At 40.1% G+C, this 17,001-nt stretch overlaps 2 protein-coding genes across 5 annotated transcripts in view; both read right to left on the bottom strand.

Moving 5' to 3' along the window:
• igsf9b (immunoglobulin superfamily, member 9b) overlaps window positions 1-10,267 on the bottom strand; it is a 28,266-nt gene extending 17,999 nt beyond the window's left edge. Inside the window, exons 1-3 of one of the 4 annotated variants that reach the window (XM_040019421.1) lie at window positions 10,181-10,267; window positions 2,595-2,649; window positions 2,086-2,181 (exon numbers count right to left, since the gene is read on the bottom strand). In XM_040019421.1, coding sequence (XP_039875355.1) covers window positions 2,086-2,146 — 61 coding nt within the window. In that variant the 5' untranslated portion in view covers window positions 2,147-2,181; window positions 2,595-2,649; window positions 10,181-10,267. Of the gene's footprint in view, window positions 1-2,085; window positions 2,182-2,594; window positions 2,650-7,728; window positions 8,349-10,180 lie in introns of those variants that run through there. The other 3 variants (XM_040019420.1, XM_040019419.1, XM_040019423.1) reach the window with 3 other exon arrangements.
• Window positions 10,268-11,816: 1,549 nt separating this feature from the next.
• Window positions 11,817-15,878, bottom strand: tmem230b (transmembrane protein 230b). The gene is made up of 3 exons (XM_040018982.1): window positions 15,561-15,878; window positions 13,528-13,650; window positions 11,817-13,430 (listed from the first exon to the last, which is right to left on the bottom strand). The coding sequence occupies exons 1-3, from the start codon at window positions 15,654-15,656 to the stop codon at window positions 13,290-13,292; spliced, it is 360 nt and encodes a 119-aa protein (XP_039874916.1). The 5' UTR covers window positions 15,657-15,878; the 3' UTR covers window positions 11,817-13,289.
• Between the last annotated feature and the right edge of the window lie 1,123 nt (window positions 15,879-17,001).

Below are 17,001 nucleotides of genomic sequence, written 5' to 3'. Positions count from 1 at the left end.
CGAGAAGACAAGAGTTTGTGACCACACAGGCAGCGAGAGGCCCTGACAGAGAAAACCTGGTGGAAAGAGTCATAACAGTGTCATGAATGCTCTTCTGAAGTGGACATTGCATATGACTTTTCCAGACTGTTAAAAGCCGGGCCATCTGAGGGCATGTAAAACAACCATGTGCCATTTGGTGACAAGATCGTATTGCTGCAAAGCCTGCAAACACAAAGCAATCCCATTAGTGACACCTGGAGCAGTCTCTCCTGTCTCTATCCCATCTCCCTTTGCTGCCATGTGCTCATGTGGGTGTGTGAGCGACTGGGTGCCAGTGTTTGCTCTGCTACTCATCTGGCCTGGTGATTACTTTAATCTCAGAGGGTGGGGGTTGGTGGCGATACTCTGATGCAGGGCAGCAGGACGCTCTGTGGCCGCTCCAGTCGACCTCCCACTACCCCCTGGGGTCCACACATGGTCTATGGGCCAGCACAATCAATCCCACCACCATCACTCCCCCTTGCAAACACAAGCACGCACACACAGAAGCGTGCTGAGGGTTGGGGGGTAGCATAAATCCAGGATTGATCTAAATCCACACCCAGAGATATTATTTAAGTTGGATTTTGTCCCCATTCTCTCTCGTCCACTCATGTCTGAGCTGTAACCCCTCCTCTTCACTCTCTCTAGCACAAGGGAATTGGATCAGTGCCATAGTCATCATGGTGTCATTCAAACTGCGTGCAGAAACAAAACAGGAGCATATGCCAGCTGCTTTGCAAAGCATCCGAGCTTTGTTAGTGCAGGTAAAAGATTTGGCAACAACTTTGGTGAAAATATGTAAACAAACTGCAAAATGGAGCAAAACAACTGGTTGGCTTAATCCCCTTTCAGACAAGCACTCCTTTCCATTAATCTGCTGGCATATGAATGTATCAGCTTTATGTTTGAGTGTGCACCCTGGTCGCTTTCCATATAAGCCACAGCAGCAATCTCACAAGATCAGACTGAGTAACATTTAAGTATCACTTTCAGCATCAACCTGAACTCAGGAAGATTACCCCCTTGCATATCGCTTCTGCCCATTACTCAGCTCGCAAAAAAAGTGTTTGGTAAATGGCCTACACTTCAATAAATACATTCAATAAATATATACAAGCTCTCTCTCTGAGCCTGAGAGCAAAGGGCAGTGATAGCTACTACTTGCTGTAGTATTGTGAACCACACACAGACATGCACTCCTCTTACTACAAGACAAAAGTGTGGCAACACTTCACTTCAGTACCTTTGTTCAACAAGCCCTGTACATGCACACACCAAGACTCAATCCATCAGTGTTGTGGGTGTGTCTGAATGAAGAAGTTAACATAAAGTGGCCTATTTTTTAACAAAGGAGGCAGTGATGTCTCCAATGACTGAAAATGTCTTATCAAACTAAGCTTCACATTAGCAAATGTTAGGAAAAGTTACATTTGTTCCAAGACAGGACACAACTGTCCAAAGCAATGTGCAGCATATGCATATTTAAACATCTTATGATCACCTCTCCAATCTCATTTTCTCTGACAACCAGCTGTTATTTCCATTGCCCTGCCACAGAGTAAATATTCAAACATTTCACCACTTTCAACAAATTAAAATTGAAGCTGAAATTTAAAGTTGAAGGTAAAAGTGTTATTAAGAGTGTCGTGAAAGAGATTTCAGTCGCTAAAGATTGGCGATAAGGAGCAAAACGGTGAAGCACGATGAAGAAGCGTGATCCAATAAAGAAGACTGTTATCACTGTTAATCTGTACAGTAATACTACATAAGCCCTATGTGGACATGTTAAATAATGTTTCAATGTCATTGTTGCATAATCGGGCCTCATATTTTGGAATCAGTTTTATCACGTTAGCAGAAAAAAGATCTACAATTGTTTGCTTTCCCTGTGTGTGTGCTGAAAAATTGCTCAATTCATGACACGACAGTTCAGGTGTATTGGGGGGTTATTCTAAGAAATCCAAAGGCAAAAAATCTCTGAAAGCTCAACAAGGAGAAATAAAATACACAAATGCACTGTTAATATATGCAATGGCTCAGTATTTGCATTGGCATACTTACTTAGCAGACAAATGGCTACAGCAGTGGTGACAGCCTGAAGCCACTGTCTCTCCAGTCCCATGGCCGTCCGTCACACTCCTTCACACATCTCCCAACCTGAAAAGGAAGACCACACATACCGATTACTCCTCATCAGAATACTGCTGTACTGTTCACAGATCCCCCCGCTGCACAAGTACATCCCTCACATCCCCCTCAGATAAATGTAATCCCCCCACCCCTCGAGTTAACATCAACTCATTAGCCAACAACTGCACTGCATTCCAGATGCTTTTTGGTTTATAAATAACCATATTCTTTCAAAACACATTGTCCTGGGGAAAATTGTACGTGTGCGCTGTGGTTGGATTAAGGTAAATAAGCTACTTCAACAAGTGCTACAAATAGACAGGGCAATTGCTTGGAGTCTGAATCTTGTAGATGTTTTATTGCACAGGCCAAAGTGTGTGTATGTGTGTGTTTATGTGTGGCCACAGAGAAGGACTTTACAAGACTCTAGGTGTACGTACAGATTAACCTGGTCCTTGTGATTGGTCCAGCTCATCCAGAAGGTCTCGTCAAATGCTAAATAGGCCAACAGCAATTGACAGGTTAGACGAGCAATATTGAAAGGTGCACCGCCCAGCTCCAGATGTTATATTGTTAACACTGTTTCATTTTCACAAGCCTCACAGACCGGACTTTTTCACGACTTGCCGACCTCCTTCCCAGTGAACAAAGAGAACAGCTGGAGCGAACCACAAGGCCCTCTACTTCAAATTGGATTGCAGGCACAAGTTTAAGTTGCTGACCTTCAAACATAACGGAAGCCTTTGCACACTTCCCTTAAGTCATTCAGTACTCCTAATACCAGCTTATTACTTTAAGTTCATTTAGGTAATATAAGGCGGAGAGTATTTTTAGAAAGCAGTGAGGTGTTGGATATTAGCTGCTGCTACAACCAGAGATTCACTGCAGAAACACAGGGCGTCTGACTCATTTGACTGAGACCTTTAGTCTCTTGGCGGCACATGAGCAAACAAACAGCCCAGAATAGAACAGCACAAAGATGCTTTTATCTCCTCGCACTTGACCAACACCAACAACGTTTCTGCTGAGCTGGGGGAGAGATGCGGTAGTAGTAATAACTTTTATGCTGCACCTTTCTAAAGCAAACAGAGAGGCAAGAATGTGGTTGCACAAGCAAAGAAGAGGAGGGTGGTCAGGGGCAAGTCTGGGAAATAGTCATTAGTTTTTGGATGACAAAATAATTTCAGTGCACTAAAAATAAGGGCGGATTACTCTGACTGTGGGAATAATGCTGGTCAGTAGGGGTGACGGATAAACAGCACTCTTACAATGGATTAAAGAAATAAAGACACTGAGTTTGTTCTTTTTGTGTCACTTCTGACAGCCAACAAATGTGGGAAGTGTTTGTGCACCACTCGACTGTCTTATCTACCAGCTCCACAGTTACTTTGACAACATGAAAAACTAATAAATACATCCTAACTTGCATGTGCTCCTAGACCGGGATATAGGACTTTCATGTGGAAACAACCACATACAGGGGAAGCCTGTGGGGCAGGTGGGTGGGGGCTTTGTCTGCAGGTGCAGGAGGACGACCAGATTATTTCCTCAGGCAGTGGAGCAGAGGAAGGCCATTTAATTGGCATGTGAACAGAGAGGGCTTCAAAGGGAGCCCAGATGTTAAAATGAGTACACTTAAACTGAAACAAGCCACTAAACATTTAACCACAGGAACTTTTTCTATTTATCTCATTGGACTAAGCCAATTACTACCTTTAAGCAACCATGATTCACGTATATAACTAACGTGTGAAGAAAACAGCTCCTGTTCTACAGTAAAAGCACAGACATTAGTATACTTGCATGTAAAACGTCTTACACGCTAACTCATCATGAGAGTAGTGACCTCTCGGGGGATGAAAAGCCAGCTTGACTAAAGAATAATACAACCTTTGTGTGTTTAGAAAAAGAAAACAGAGAAGACAAAACAAGAATAAAAAAAAAAAAAACAAGCTTCAGCATAAGACTGTCGGCTCTGTAACGTGTATGCGGACACCAGTGCTTCACTGGATTTCACTGACACAGATTGCTTTGGATCTAGTCATGACTTAGCCTTCTGGACAGGCCATTTGTAACACCCAGTCTAATCCTGCCCTGCTGCTTTGAGTGTTAATAGTGTAATTGAATTAGAGATCAAATTCGTGAGGCAAATCAAGGACAGTCTGTCATCTAGCTGTTCAGTGATCAATCACTGGTAAGCCAAGTCACACAAGTCTGCCGTCTGGGATTCTATAATTTCTTCTGGTGGAGAAAAAGTAGGCGCGTGATGCTTTGACAAACCCGGGTAACCTGGGGTTTATTTAAGGGGTTTTGCTCAAGGTCTTTCTGATCTCCACCAACTTTCAAAATTTTGCAAAACCTGTAGTAACAACTACAGCGCCGGTACTTGACTCAAAAAGTAAAATCAAAGACCCTCACACCCTCCAAATTCATATTTAATAATATAAGAAGCATTAAAAGGGTGCCATTTCTCACGGATGAACGAACATGTCTGAAATCTGACATGACATCAACAGTAAATGCAAGCTGATGTCAACCTGTCAACTGTAACAGCTGGTGGGCGTGAGCTCTTCCAATGGCTGTCATCTGTGTCACACTATTATGTTATTCAGACATGAGCTGAATAATGCACAAAAAGAAAGGTGCACTTTTAAACACGCAGGAGTAACCATGAGTAATGAAGTGATCTTTTCAGCTGTCTTTTTTCGGCCTATAAATGACGAGTAAATTATCATATTCTCTGATGTTTTCTGTGACGCTCGTGTTAAAACTTGTCACAAAAAGTGAACTCCTGACCTAATGGGTGTGAGAGCGTTATCCACCGGTACCTAAGCAGATCCATCACTGATGCCAGTGACAGATACAGGCCTGATAAGCAGCAGCATTACTCTCTTAGTAATCCTTGTTAATCCTGACAGGTCGTGGCATCAGCACAAACCAGCCTGTAGCAGGAACTACAAGTGTTGCTCAAGTAGAAACTTTAACAGGTACGCACAAGACTCTGATACAGATGTAAAAATAACACGCAGCCATCCAGAACAAAGATGTGAACCATCATTAACGCAGGAATGGGTTTGAAAAATCAGTAATCCAAAGCAGACTGGTTGGACAAGCACGCACAGCGTAGCGATCGATTCATGGATTTTGTCCCTGGCACTGTAACCAAGCTCAGAAATGGTATTGACATTAACTTTAACTAAAGGAAATGAGCTTAGCACACATTGGGCACGAGAGTAGAGTCCTGTGCTCTCGGGGAAAGCCTAGTTTATATGGATTAACATAGTAATCGTTAGTAACCTAACACCTAGCACAACAACACTGATAACTGAACCAGGGTTTTTCCTGCACAGGGAGCTTTTTGTTGTTTTTATCCACAAGTTTTATCCAAATTCAAAGGAAACCCCCACTCCCAACACTGTAATATTTTTTTTCACTACTTTGTTTAAATAAGGGTTTCCTTTGCTAAACAGGACATCTGTGTTTATCAAACGCTGGAAAATACCAAGAAAATTCTTAGATTTCTGTCAAATAAGGTAACACAAGCTCGTTCGTGCTTACATGCTTACTCTTCTCCCAAAGGTCCGTTCCGAGCCAGGAAAAACTTTGCTTGCCGTGGTTGAACGTTTTCAGTCGCACATCAAAACAGTATTACCTTTACTCTGCACTTTTTCAGCAGCCAAATACTGCTGCAGATTACTGCTTCATGCATGAGTGGTTTAATTTCATGTTTTGTTTTATCCTAGGATAATACTCACTCAGACATCCCGGGGGAACGGTAAGTGCTGAGTAAAGCAAGGCATCTAACATCACTCTTGTAAGTCTCCCTGCCCCCCAACAAACTTTCAGGACCAGGTCAGTCCCATAAAGTTTCTTTCAAAACAAGACAGTGAAAGAAATCAATGGTCTAAAAGCAAAGGTCACAAACTCTGGGGTCCAGCCATGAAGCACACGCCTAACTTGGAGATCAATGAGACTCAAAGGACGTCCACAGAACTGGCCTTTTTCAGTATGTTAATGGCATGCTGCTCATTTCTCTGCTTAGAGGAAAAGCTGTTATTTCCCAGGTCAAAATTGAGATCTATTACATGCAACAGCATCCAAATATGAAACACTGCAAAGCTTGAAATAGTTTATTAGACCCTCTCTTTAATCTTTATGCTTTACTACATGTACTTTCCTGTATATCCCTCAGTACTGTCACAGGCTTAAATTCACCATGGAGGAGCAGACGCTCCATCTTACACACAATAACAGAATCATTTTCAGTAACCACTTTCGACTCATGAATAATTTGCTCCTCGGTGCAATCAATTTCCTGCAGCCTGACAATCTGCCTACAGGGGACAGTTTGCCACATAGTGTTTTGAACAATGCAATATTCCAGTAAAATGTCAAGGCTTGCTGAATTATGGGGGGATATCCGTGTGTAAAATGACACCCGGGCTGGGATCTGACACACACAGACTTTGTTAAGCTGAGACTGCTGAACATAGACTTTAAGGATTCTAGCAGTAAAATGCAAAACTGCTTTTAGTGCTCCCTCAGTGTAAATAATGCAAAAGCAATTTAAAAACAAAACAAAAAAAAACCTTACTGTTGCAAACACTAGTGCATGTGAAAATAGCAGAGTAGTGTAGAGTAGTGTGCTTTTTGGGGGGAAATAGCACATATATTTCTTTCCAATTTGAAAGCAAGCATAATCTTTAAAGTGATTTTCTAACAGAGGGGACTACAAGGCATCAGTAGTGATCTGTACCCCTATGCACCTCCCTTTTTACCAATCAGCAAGCACAACAAAAACAAAGGAAGGGAAACAACAAAGCACACACTGTATATTATGTATAAAGCACAGGGCTGCTGCACTCTTTAGCACAAAACGACGAGGTTCTTTAGACAGAACTACTAGGTTCTGTCCCATAACATGCATCACCCTGATAAACTAGTCCAAAAATAAAACGGCAAACACCAAGCCATAAGCCACTGTACTGCTGCACCCTACAGTAAATTTTGATGCACAGCCCTTTATGTCAACACCCATCTCGCTATATGAAACAAAACAGGTACACCTTTTGTTTGACTGAGAAGAGCCGATGCCACCTAAGACGAGGGGGCCTAAATAAAGAACAAACCAAAAAAACGTATTTTGACTGGAACAGTGCTGATTTAAGGGTCATTACAACGTGTGAAACCTATTCATAATGCTTTAACATGAAGGAAACACTCATTCGGGGATTACAAGTACTGCATGTGCTACCCAAAACATAAACAAATCCTGCACAAAGATGACTCTGTGCACGATGTTATCGCAAAAGTATTTTTTAACTGGAAACTAGACATTAACCATGGCAAAATTACTAGTTTTAAAAAAAATTACAATAATCATAACAAAAGGAACCAAATGGAGTAATTTAAACACCAACCAAAAGGCTCCTGTTATATGGCCTTAAGACCACAGAAATCTCACAGATATTCTTATTCAAGCTGTGCTGATTTAGTACAAAGAAACTTCTACAGGATGTTTGGTGTTGACTAGCCTGCGGAGGATGTTTTAGCTCTGCCCGCCCAGCTCCTTACCTTTGCTTGAGGCACTTTTCACTTGAAGCAGAAAGTGCAGTGTTTCAGTCCATTGATGCTCTTCTTTTAGACTCCTGCTACAGACCCAGTTTATCCGTCTATTCCTTTCTCTTCAAACACCACAAACGCACACACACATACACGACTTAAAAGAAAAATAAGAAGGTGCTGGGAGAAGAAGGCAGGTGGTCACATTTTTTTCCCTCTTTCAGTCCGAGCGTGGATCAAAAGAAAGTCTTGTTATTCCTCGACATCCATGGTGCTCAGACTTTCTAAAAAAAACTCTTCGCAGCTTCAATAAAATCCATTAACCCATGCCACCCTCATGACTCCGACATCAGTCCATTTAAAGTCCATTTAAACACTCCAAGCACTGGCTTTCTTTTTCTTTTTAAATGTGCGCAATCTTCTCAGTCCAAACTCCCTCAAAGTGCCTTTAATCGTGAGGGAGAGTTTATAACAGAGTTCAGAAAGAAGTTGAAAGGCTCTCGGTCGATTTGGAGCACATTGATCCTCAAACAGGTGCAAGATCCATCAGAAAGAGAGCATACTACACGTTTAGTTTGAGCCCTGCTGTTGATACTCTCCCCGCGGTGGCCCTCCTCCCGTTATTATCGTTCCCTCCTCCTCCCACCACAGCGACGTTTGAACGGCTGTCAACTCACACAGAGCACAACGATGAAGCTTCCTGGTAGAACTTTCAAATTAAAGCTTTTACGTTTTAATTTTTTTTAATTGATAACGGAGAAAAAACAATCAGAACAGGTATTTAAAGATAAAAGATGTCAACTTGCTAATGTCACTGTGTAAATGCCAAAATGCTTAAGTCCATTGAGTTTCTTTCTTTTCAGCATCCAAGCACTACTGTGCATGTCGTTTCCCTGTCACACTCAGCGTCTGTAAAACAGTATTTTATACTGTTTATGTTTACACTTATAACAAATCTAGCATTTAACAAGCCAGCTCAATGAATGCGTGAAAAACATTGAACATGATTCATAAGGTATTAGCAGTTTTGACCTACTATTCACAGCTACAATCAATTACAAATCTATAAATAACAACAACAAAAATAATGCCAGCACTAAACAGTTCCTACAAAGGCATACCGGATCAAGTAATAATAGAAGTGTTTAACTCCAGTTTAGGAAGCTATCGCTTAACGTATCTTTAATTTTGAAGGTGAAATAATACACTTCCGTCACTTTACTGCCTGTGTCTGTGTTAGTTTATGAAATTGGTCCTTTAGCGCCTCAGACAAAAGCGCCTTTCCGTGGGAAAAACGGGTGATGGTCTTAACAAAAGGCAAACGCAAACCTTAAAGACACATTTTAGTCGGCTGTTAAATCATTTAACACATAGGTGTCAAACTCTGGCCCACGGGCCAAATTTGGCCCGCAGCCTAATTACATTTGGCCCGCGAAGCCATACCAAATTACTATTAGAGCTGGCCTACTGGTATTATACAGCTAATATATATATTGTTTAGTATTAAGCTTTGCTTGTTCCATATTCAGTTTTTCAGCAAACCTTGTTTGAGTCCATAAGAAAAGATTCATTCTTATATCTAGAGGAAGATTTTTTTTCTCAATAAATATTAATGTTAGCCCGCGACTTTGTTCCAGTTTTGAATTTTGGCCCACTGTGTATTTGAGTTTGACACCCCTGATTTAACAGATATACATTAAAAAAAAACATGCTGCGAGGAAGTAGCTCCAACTATCTGCAAAACTAACTTAAACGGACATGTTTGTAACAATATTCACCATTTCATGTTCGGGATTAGCTGTGATTTTGTTATAATACAGGCACACTAACCTAACCTTTTCAGTAAGATCACCTAAAATTTATCAGTGTTATACATAATTTATAGCCATCTTATAATAGCTTGTTACAAGCCTGCTGACTTTTTTTTTTTTTACCAGAAAGAAATTTCTTAACAGTGGGATTTTAAAAAAAAAAGCTGCAATCGATTGATAATCTGAATGCCAGTAAAAACTATGTTTTAGAAATCGATAAACATACATTTTTTTTTTTTAAAAATGCTAATTTAACCTCCAATAAAGAACACGAATTAGCTTTCCGCTAAACGTCATAGTAGCAAGAACCAGTTATTATTTTCACCATAAATCTCACATCAGTAATTTTACTAAAAGGCAACACACTAAAAAAAACCTCAAAACTACAGTGTGTAAAATAAAATAAAAGGTGTATTAGCAGGGAACAATATCTGTATCTACAGTTAAACCAACTTAGCATTAGCTAAACAGTTTGCTGCGCTTTAGTCCGGCTAATGAACCACAAAGTCGTTTAGTGTTCTTAAAACTATTTATTTTGATTTTTCTTGCTAAAAGAAAAGGCTAAAACGTTTCTATTTAAGTATGAGACGACTGTTACTTCTTTTAAGTTTCGAGTGGGGGCTCTCAGTAAGTTTCCTGCCAAATTATCTTACCTCAAAAACGCTTCCTGTGATCCTGAGCCTCCTAAAATGAGCCGAATACTCAAACCTGCTGTCATGTGTGACTGACAGTGACTGCAGCTGGTTAAAGATTATTGGGTATGCTTTATATTACTTTTTAAAATAGCCAATCCAGTGCCAGATCACGTGGTGTCACCGGATGGCTGTATTAACCGTCTAAGGTTTATGATTGTGTCCAAATATAGAGTCTACTGCATGTACGTTCATGTATTATATATGTATAGTTTATAGTATAGTATTTAGTGTGTCCTTGGTTAATAGTAATGCTACAGTGGATCAGTTTGGTCAGACGGACGAGCTTATCTAATTTACCAAAATCACTTCTGTACTGTTCCTGGGTTCATCCACTCACCAGTCACTTTATTAGGCACACCATTTTAGTACCATTGTCTGCCAAAATATGATTGCAGGAATTTAAACTGCTAAAAATGACTTGTTGGATTATAATCGTTATATGTCATTTTTATGAATGAAAAACTCTGATTGTCATTAATATTATTTTTATAAGAGATCAGACTAAAAGGAGAGAAGAAATTGCAATAAATGATGCCAGAAGGCAGAGATGTAAAGCAGAAAAAAAAGCAAAAGATGCCTGCAAAACAGGTCATTTCCTTATTTTATATAAAACCCCTTCATAAATTCTGTTCACTACATTTTTAAATAATATAAGTAAACGTTTTAGACATTAAAAAACACATAGGAACATTGGAAATCACTTTTGGCTACTTTCAGTACTGTCTTAATTCTTGAAGGAATAGATTCAACATTCAAAACGGTTCCTCAGAGATTTTGGTCCACATTAACATGATAACGTCACACAATTCCTGCAGACGACTGCACTCATGATGCGAATCTCCTGTTCTACCATATCCCAAAGGAGCCCTAATGAATTGAGAACTGCTGACTGTGGAGGTCGTTTGTGTACAATGAACTCATTGTCATGTCCAAGAAACCAGTTTGGGATGATCTGAGCTTTATGACGTGGTATGTTATTCTGCTGCAAGCAGCCATCAGACGATACACTGCGATCAAAAAGGGATGGACATGATCAGCAGCAATACTAAGTTAGGCTGTGGCATTTAAATAATGCTGAGTTTGTACTAAGGGCCCCAAAGTGTGCCAGGAATTGTAGCCCAGCTTCCTGTTCTACCCTGACAGGAGTGACTCCTGTTGTGGTCTTTTCTACAGCCCAATTGCTTCTAGGTAAAGTATTCAGATGTGCTCTTCTGTATCGCATGCTTGTAATGAGCGGTTGATTGAGCTAGTGTCTGGCCATTCATCTCTGCCTCCTGGCATCAACAAGGGATTTTCACACAGAGAACTGCTGCTCACTAAATAATTGATCTTTTTATGATCATCCTCTATAAACCTTAGAGATGGCTGTGTGGGAAAATTCCTAGCCGATCAGCAACTTCTGAAATACTCAGACAAGGCTGTCTGGCATTAACAACCATGTTAAACTTAAAGTCACTTAAATCACCTTTCAGTAATAAAGGTTAATGCCAGGTCCTTGTTTTTGGGTGATGCAGCAGTGGATCAGCTGGGTCAGACAGTACACCTGATCCAGTTAAACACTTGTGTAATGATTCAAATCAACAAGCCAATATAGTTGAGATAACTTAGCTTTTTATTACTATTTTGCAGTGATGTTGCTTTGACAAGACTCAAGAGTAACACAGACTCATCTGTGCATATAAACAGTTAAAATTACTGAATATCCCTGCAGTATTACTGTACACTTACTTTGTGTCTGTTATTATGTGTCTGCTCAACAACTCTATTGTCTCGTAACGCTCAACTTATGATATCACCATACTAGGTTTGACGGGTTTCACGTAAAAGCAGTAATTTTAAAAGACTCACCTCAGAGAGCATAAAAAACAATATGATAGAAAGCATTGAGAGTGTACAAAAATACAGAACAGTGTAGCTTTAATGTTTCCGGGACAAACACAGTAAATCTCAGTCCTCTGTAAGACGTTTTGTGTGCGAATGCCTCCTGGAACCACAGGAAGCACTTAAAAAACAAAGAATCTGAGCTGATTTAAAGTGCATAATCTGATCTAAGGCCCGGCAGTTTGTGATCAGTGTACAGTTGGGTGGGCTCATTCGATAGCAAGGAAAGAGAAACAACGAGAACACAAGCAGCTACCCTCGAATTATCCCTTTGGCAAACAGCGGGTTACTAGGCTTCTGAAAGGATTATATAGACGTCCAACCTTTAGTAGCAATGTGTTTTACATATGACATTATCTGGGGGGGGGGGGGTGGAGGAATCGAGGTGGCAGTCTTGGCTTTCACCAGCACACTTTCAAATTATGCTGAGAGTGATGAGTTGATGACGCAGATTAGAGGGGCAAATGTCAGCAGAATGTCAGGCCTTAATTGCTTGTGTACTGTTTGACAGTGTTTACTCTCACAGGCCAGGTGCACCATATGGAGATCGAAGGATTGGAATTAATCACACAAAATCCTCGGGGAAAGAACAACTCAGAGCAGTGAGGAAGCATTAACTAGGGCGAGGCAATCTTCACTACACGGGATGTGAAGACACAACGCTAGCCTTTTATTAAATATCATTATTATGCCACAGAGGTGATATTGTGTATATAATAGGTATACCAGGTATTTGTTATGTTGGTTGCAGCTACTTTAGTATTAAATTATTTATTCTCTCTGCCACTGAACTGATGGATCTACCTAAAGAATACACAAAATAAAAACTGGTTGTAGTGAAGCAGTTAAAAGACTCACTATATGTGGCCACATTGGTTGTACTACATAAGGTAAAATATTCTATAAACAAACTGAAATGGTTTTATATAAATCAAAAGAAATAATACAAATCTTTTTTATTCATTTATCAAGCTATAAAACAAATACAAAGATAAAAAAAACAAAAAAACAGTTGCTATTAGCAACCTGGCATTAAGAACCTAGGTAGAAAAATCTATAAGAACAATATTGTAATTTAAAAACAATTATGAAAAACAAAAAAAAAGGGATCTCATTTTCTTTAAATATATCACGACCTTACAATTCACTACATGTAAGCACAGCAGGACTGGGGCTTTAGCAATGGTCAGTCATCAAAGTCTGGGATGTCATCATAAGAGTACCCCGGGTAGCCCTTTGATGCATAGTAAGCTATCCGTAGGTGGTAAAATCCAGGCAGGAAGACAAGGATCCCGATGATGAGGACAGGCACGGTCCGGTCTGTGTGCTAAAAGAAAGAAAACATTTATTCTCTTAACATGATGACATTGTAGGACCTGTAAAAAGATGTAACAAGAAAAAGTGTGACCTAGAAAATTACTTACAGTGACGCCAAAGTAGCCAGCCAAGAGAAGAGCACCGATGATGATCAACAGCGAGCCGATTAGGAAAAGGATCGTGGCTAGTGCGATGGCTTTATATGGGACCTTGGGTGGGCTCTTCTTGAACTGTAGAGGGGAAATATTTCATTTCAAAAACATTTCTGTGAAACACAAGGTTTCTTGGAAGTGTCCATTTTTCCTCTTCTGTGCCAAAATCATCAGACTAGAGAGATGTTTTCCATCGAATCAGCTTTAAATAAATTGCCCTATTCTCATAAAAACATGGATGTACAGTACTGTGTAAACATCTCAAGCTAACCCTAATTTTTCTTTTAGTATTTTGCTAGGAAAATGGCAAATAGGTGCAGCAATTTATTGACAGATTCAAAAACACATGGAAATACAGTATATCCCACACTGCTTCAATAATGTTTATTTTCCTTCTCTGAGGAGGCCAATCCATGACTGACAGTGTTCTATTGTGTGTTTTTTTTATCCAGGTATGCTTTGACTGCACTGGCAGTGTGTTTGGGATCTCTGCCCGACTGAAAAATGAAGCTGTTGCCAACGATTTCCAGAAGGTAGGGCTATACCATATCATGTTGTCCGCAATAATACGTCTATAATTTTTTACATGATATAAAAATGTCAAAATGCAATATCACTAGTGTAGCAAAAGCATGCATTTACATTACAGTAAATGTTCTTGCAATATTGTGCTGGTAATTTTGAAGCTGTCACCTACCCCTACTAGAGGACATCGCACGGTGGATCAAAATCTGATCATACTTTTCTGTGTTCATGATTTAATTGTGACAAGATTCCCAACACCATTGGCTGAAATGCAGGCCCTAAAAAACTATTTAGTATCTGTCAAACTGTGTTATCTTTGGCATTTTCACAGATTCAACTAAAGAAACAGAATAAAGTTAGGTGCTTTTTGTGACAGCCTGCTCATAACAAAGTACCCAAATACAAGATTTAAAATATGCCAAGTTGCCTGTTATGTGTAGACACAACACTGAGTTAGGTGCCATTTTTAATGCTTCCTTTATTCACAGCTGAAAGTAGCTGAAAAAACAAAAAGACATTTCTCACAAAATGTTCCGGTACAAGGACTGGACCTTAAATGAGTAAAAACGCAGCCAGTTTCCAAAGAATGTTTTTGAAAGACCTTCAGAAAGCCTGGAGAACTACTGTTTGATTCAACTCAACTTTCTGAGAGTGAAATTCTTATAGTGTCAAATCAAAGCAACAGACGCCTCAAGGGGCTTTATATTTTAAGGTAAAGACCCTAGAATAATACAGAGAATACCCCAACAATTAAACGACCCCCTATGAGCAAGCACTTGGCAAAAATGGGAAGGAAAATCTCCCTATTAACAGGAAGAAACATTGAAAGAATCAGGGTCAGGGAGGGGTAGCCATCTCCTGTGACTGGTTGGGATTGAGGGGAGGAAGCCAGGACAAAAGATACAATAAACTGTGGAAGAGATCCGGACATTAATAATAATTCACGATTGAATAGAGTGGTGTATAAACACATATTGAGTGAAAAGAGGGGGTCGTAACACAGGTGAGAGAACAAGAAATACTTCCAAACTGGGAGCTCGTTCCATAGAAGAGGGGCCTGAAACTGCAAGGCTCTGCCTCCCATTCTACTTTTAAATACCCTCGGAAGCAAATAAGCCAGCAGTCTTTTTGTTTCAGTCTATGTATTGTTTAGGACCACTTAAAAAATGCCAAGTCTGACTCCTTCAAAGCAGGGTGGCTCAAGACATTTGCACAGTCCTTTAAAAGTGTTGGTTATGCAGTACTTCTTGTGAACATTCACTAAACTTTGATGAGAACATCAAGAGGTTATAGGAATTAATATCACAGGGCTACCTTAGCTCGGAAATGACAGCGGCCATCTATTGCTGCAGTACCCCTTTATATTCATACTGTTGTGGTCGAAACCAGTGCACCAACTTTAGTCTATTATCTAAAAATAAAAGCAATGGTAACGTATCCTAGCGTTACACCTTCTGTTTTACCTGTAAATCAATGTAGCCGTCGTCGTCAGTGGCTAACCTGGAATACCTAACTTTGCTGTTAGGGATCCCGTTGGACACAACATGACGAGCGGGCATCTTCTTCAGCGGTTTGCTTTCAGATGAAGCAGAAAAGGCCCAACTACACAAAGGTTTACTACTCGACGGGCATCACGCTTAAACCGCAACTGCCAAAATAAAACAATACTGCACTTGGCTTATTCTAGGGCCACTCCGACGACGTTTTATAAAGAGCTTACAGCGTAGAAGCCTCTGTTTGGGAATATGGTGTTGGACCTTCCGTGTTTTCAGTACGTATACACTCTGCGCCTGCGCAATCTGAAGCGTCATTATTAACTTCCAGAAACTTCGATTTAACGCGTAATTTTAATTTAAACGTTGCCTGTGCTGTGCGAGATGAAAAATAACGTTAAGCTAAATCACAAAAAAGAAAAGTTTTCAGATGTGCTTTAGCGCAATTAACTGTTTTACAATAAAAAGGAAGATTTGCACCGCGCCATGTCTGCCACCAGAGGGCGCTGTTGAGTCTTATTAAAATGACCGGGTCACTGCGAGTCACAGACATGACCCTGTGGTGTCGAGATTCATCTCTTTGTGCGGATGTTCATTTCCTGGGATGTTCTGTTCTGTCTTTGTAATCACACTGTGCTTACAGAAGATAACGTTTCTGGCGAGACTGCAGATTTTGATACCATTTCACGTAACAGGAGAAGCTAAGACTAACCCACTCCCTCTGAAGGCCGTTTTAATCACTGAAATACAATCTCCTGTATTTATTTTCATAAATGTACATTAAAAAAGGAAATAAATTGACAGTTACATGGTGTCTAAAAACAATTAACCAGATCAACAGCTTCTCTTCAAAAAGGACACATTAACGAGTCTCTTAATCCTGAAGTGATAATTGGCACATTTTTGTCTGCTTCAGATGTGGATGAACTCCAGGTGTTTGTATACAAAGTCACCTCTGCCAGTTTATTGCCACCTCCCTGGTTACGCACATCAATAATCCAGTCTGTGAGTGACTGACCATGTAATATAAGCAAAAACCCTCAATCCATCTGAAATGACTAATTAAAGCTTCTGTGGTTGTGTACTGTATTTTTATTTTAATTTGTGTTTTTCATACTAGCTCCTCGTATGAGACGGAAGTGCCATGCAGATTTAGGCGGAACTGAGATGCTACCTGACTCATCGAAGGTCTTGCTAGAGTCATGGGCTCTACAGTCAGTTATTAAATGTCTGCAGGATGACAAACAAATAAATAAATAAATAAAGCTCTTTTATCATGAGCAGTAAATCAAATGCATATTCTTATCGCTCGCAGCATCAGTAATACTCTTTAAAGTAAGCCTACACTTTGGCAGAGGATGAGTTTCTGGTGATCATTAGTATGCTGAGTGACCTTGACTGTCTCATCGCT

The sequence above is a fragment of the Simochromis diagramma genome, unplaced genomic scaffold (assembly GCF_900408965.1).
Source record: "Simochromis diagramma unplaced genomic scaffold, fSimDia1.1 OVJJ01000822.1, whole genome shotgun sequence".
Classification (NCBI taxonomy): domain Eukaryota; kingdom Metazoa; phylum Chordata; class Actinopteri; order Cichliformes; family Cichlidae; genus Simochromis; species Simochromis diagramma.
The sequence above is the reverse complement of the archived record's forward strand: the minus strand, read 5'-3'. Positions and strand labels throughout refer to the sequence as shown.

Coding starts and splice junctions, on each gene's coding strand:
- tmem230b (XM_040018982.1), bottom strand. CDS start 15,656: ATGCCCGCTCGTCATGTTGTGTCCAACGGGATCCCTAACAGCAAAGTT. Junction 13,651..15,560: donor ACGGCTACATTGATTTACAG/GTAAAACAGAAG, acceptor TCCCCTCTACAG/TTCAAGAAGAGCCCACCCAA. Junction 13,431..13,527: donor CTGGCTACTTTGGCGTCACT/GTAAGTAATTTT, acceptor TCTTTCTTTTAG/CACACAGACCGGACCGTGCC.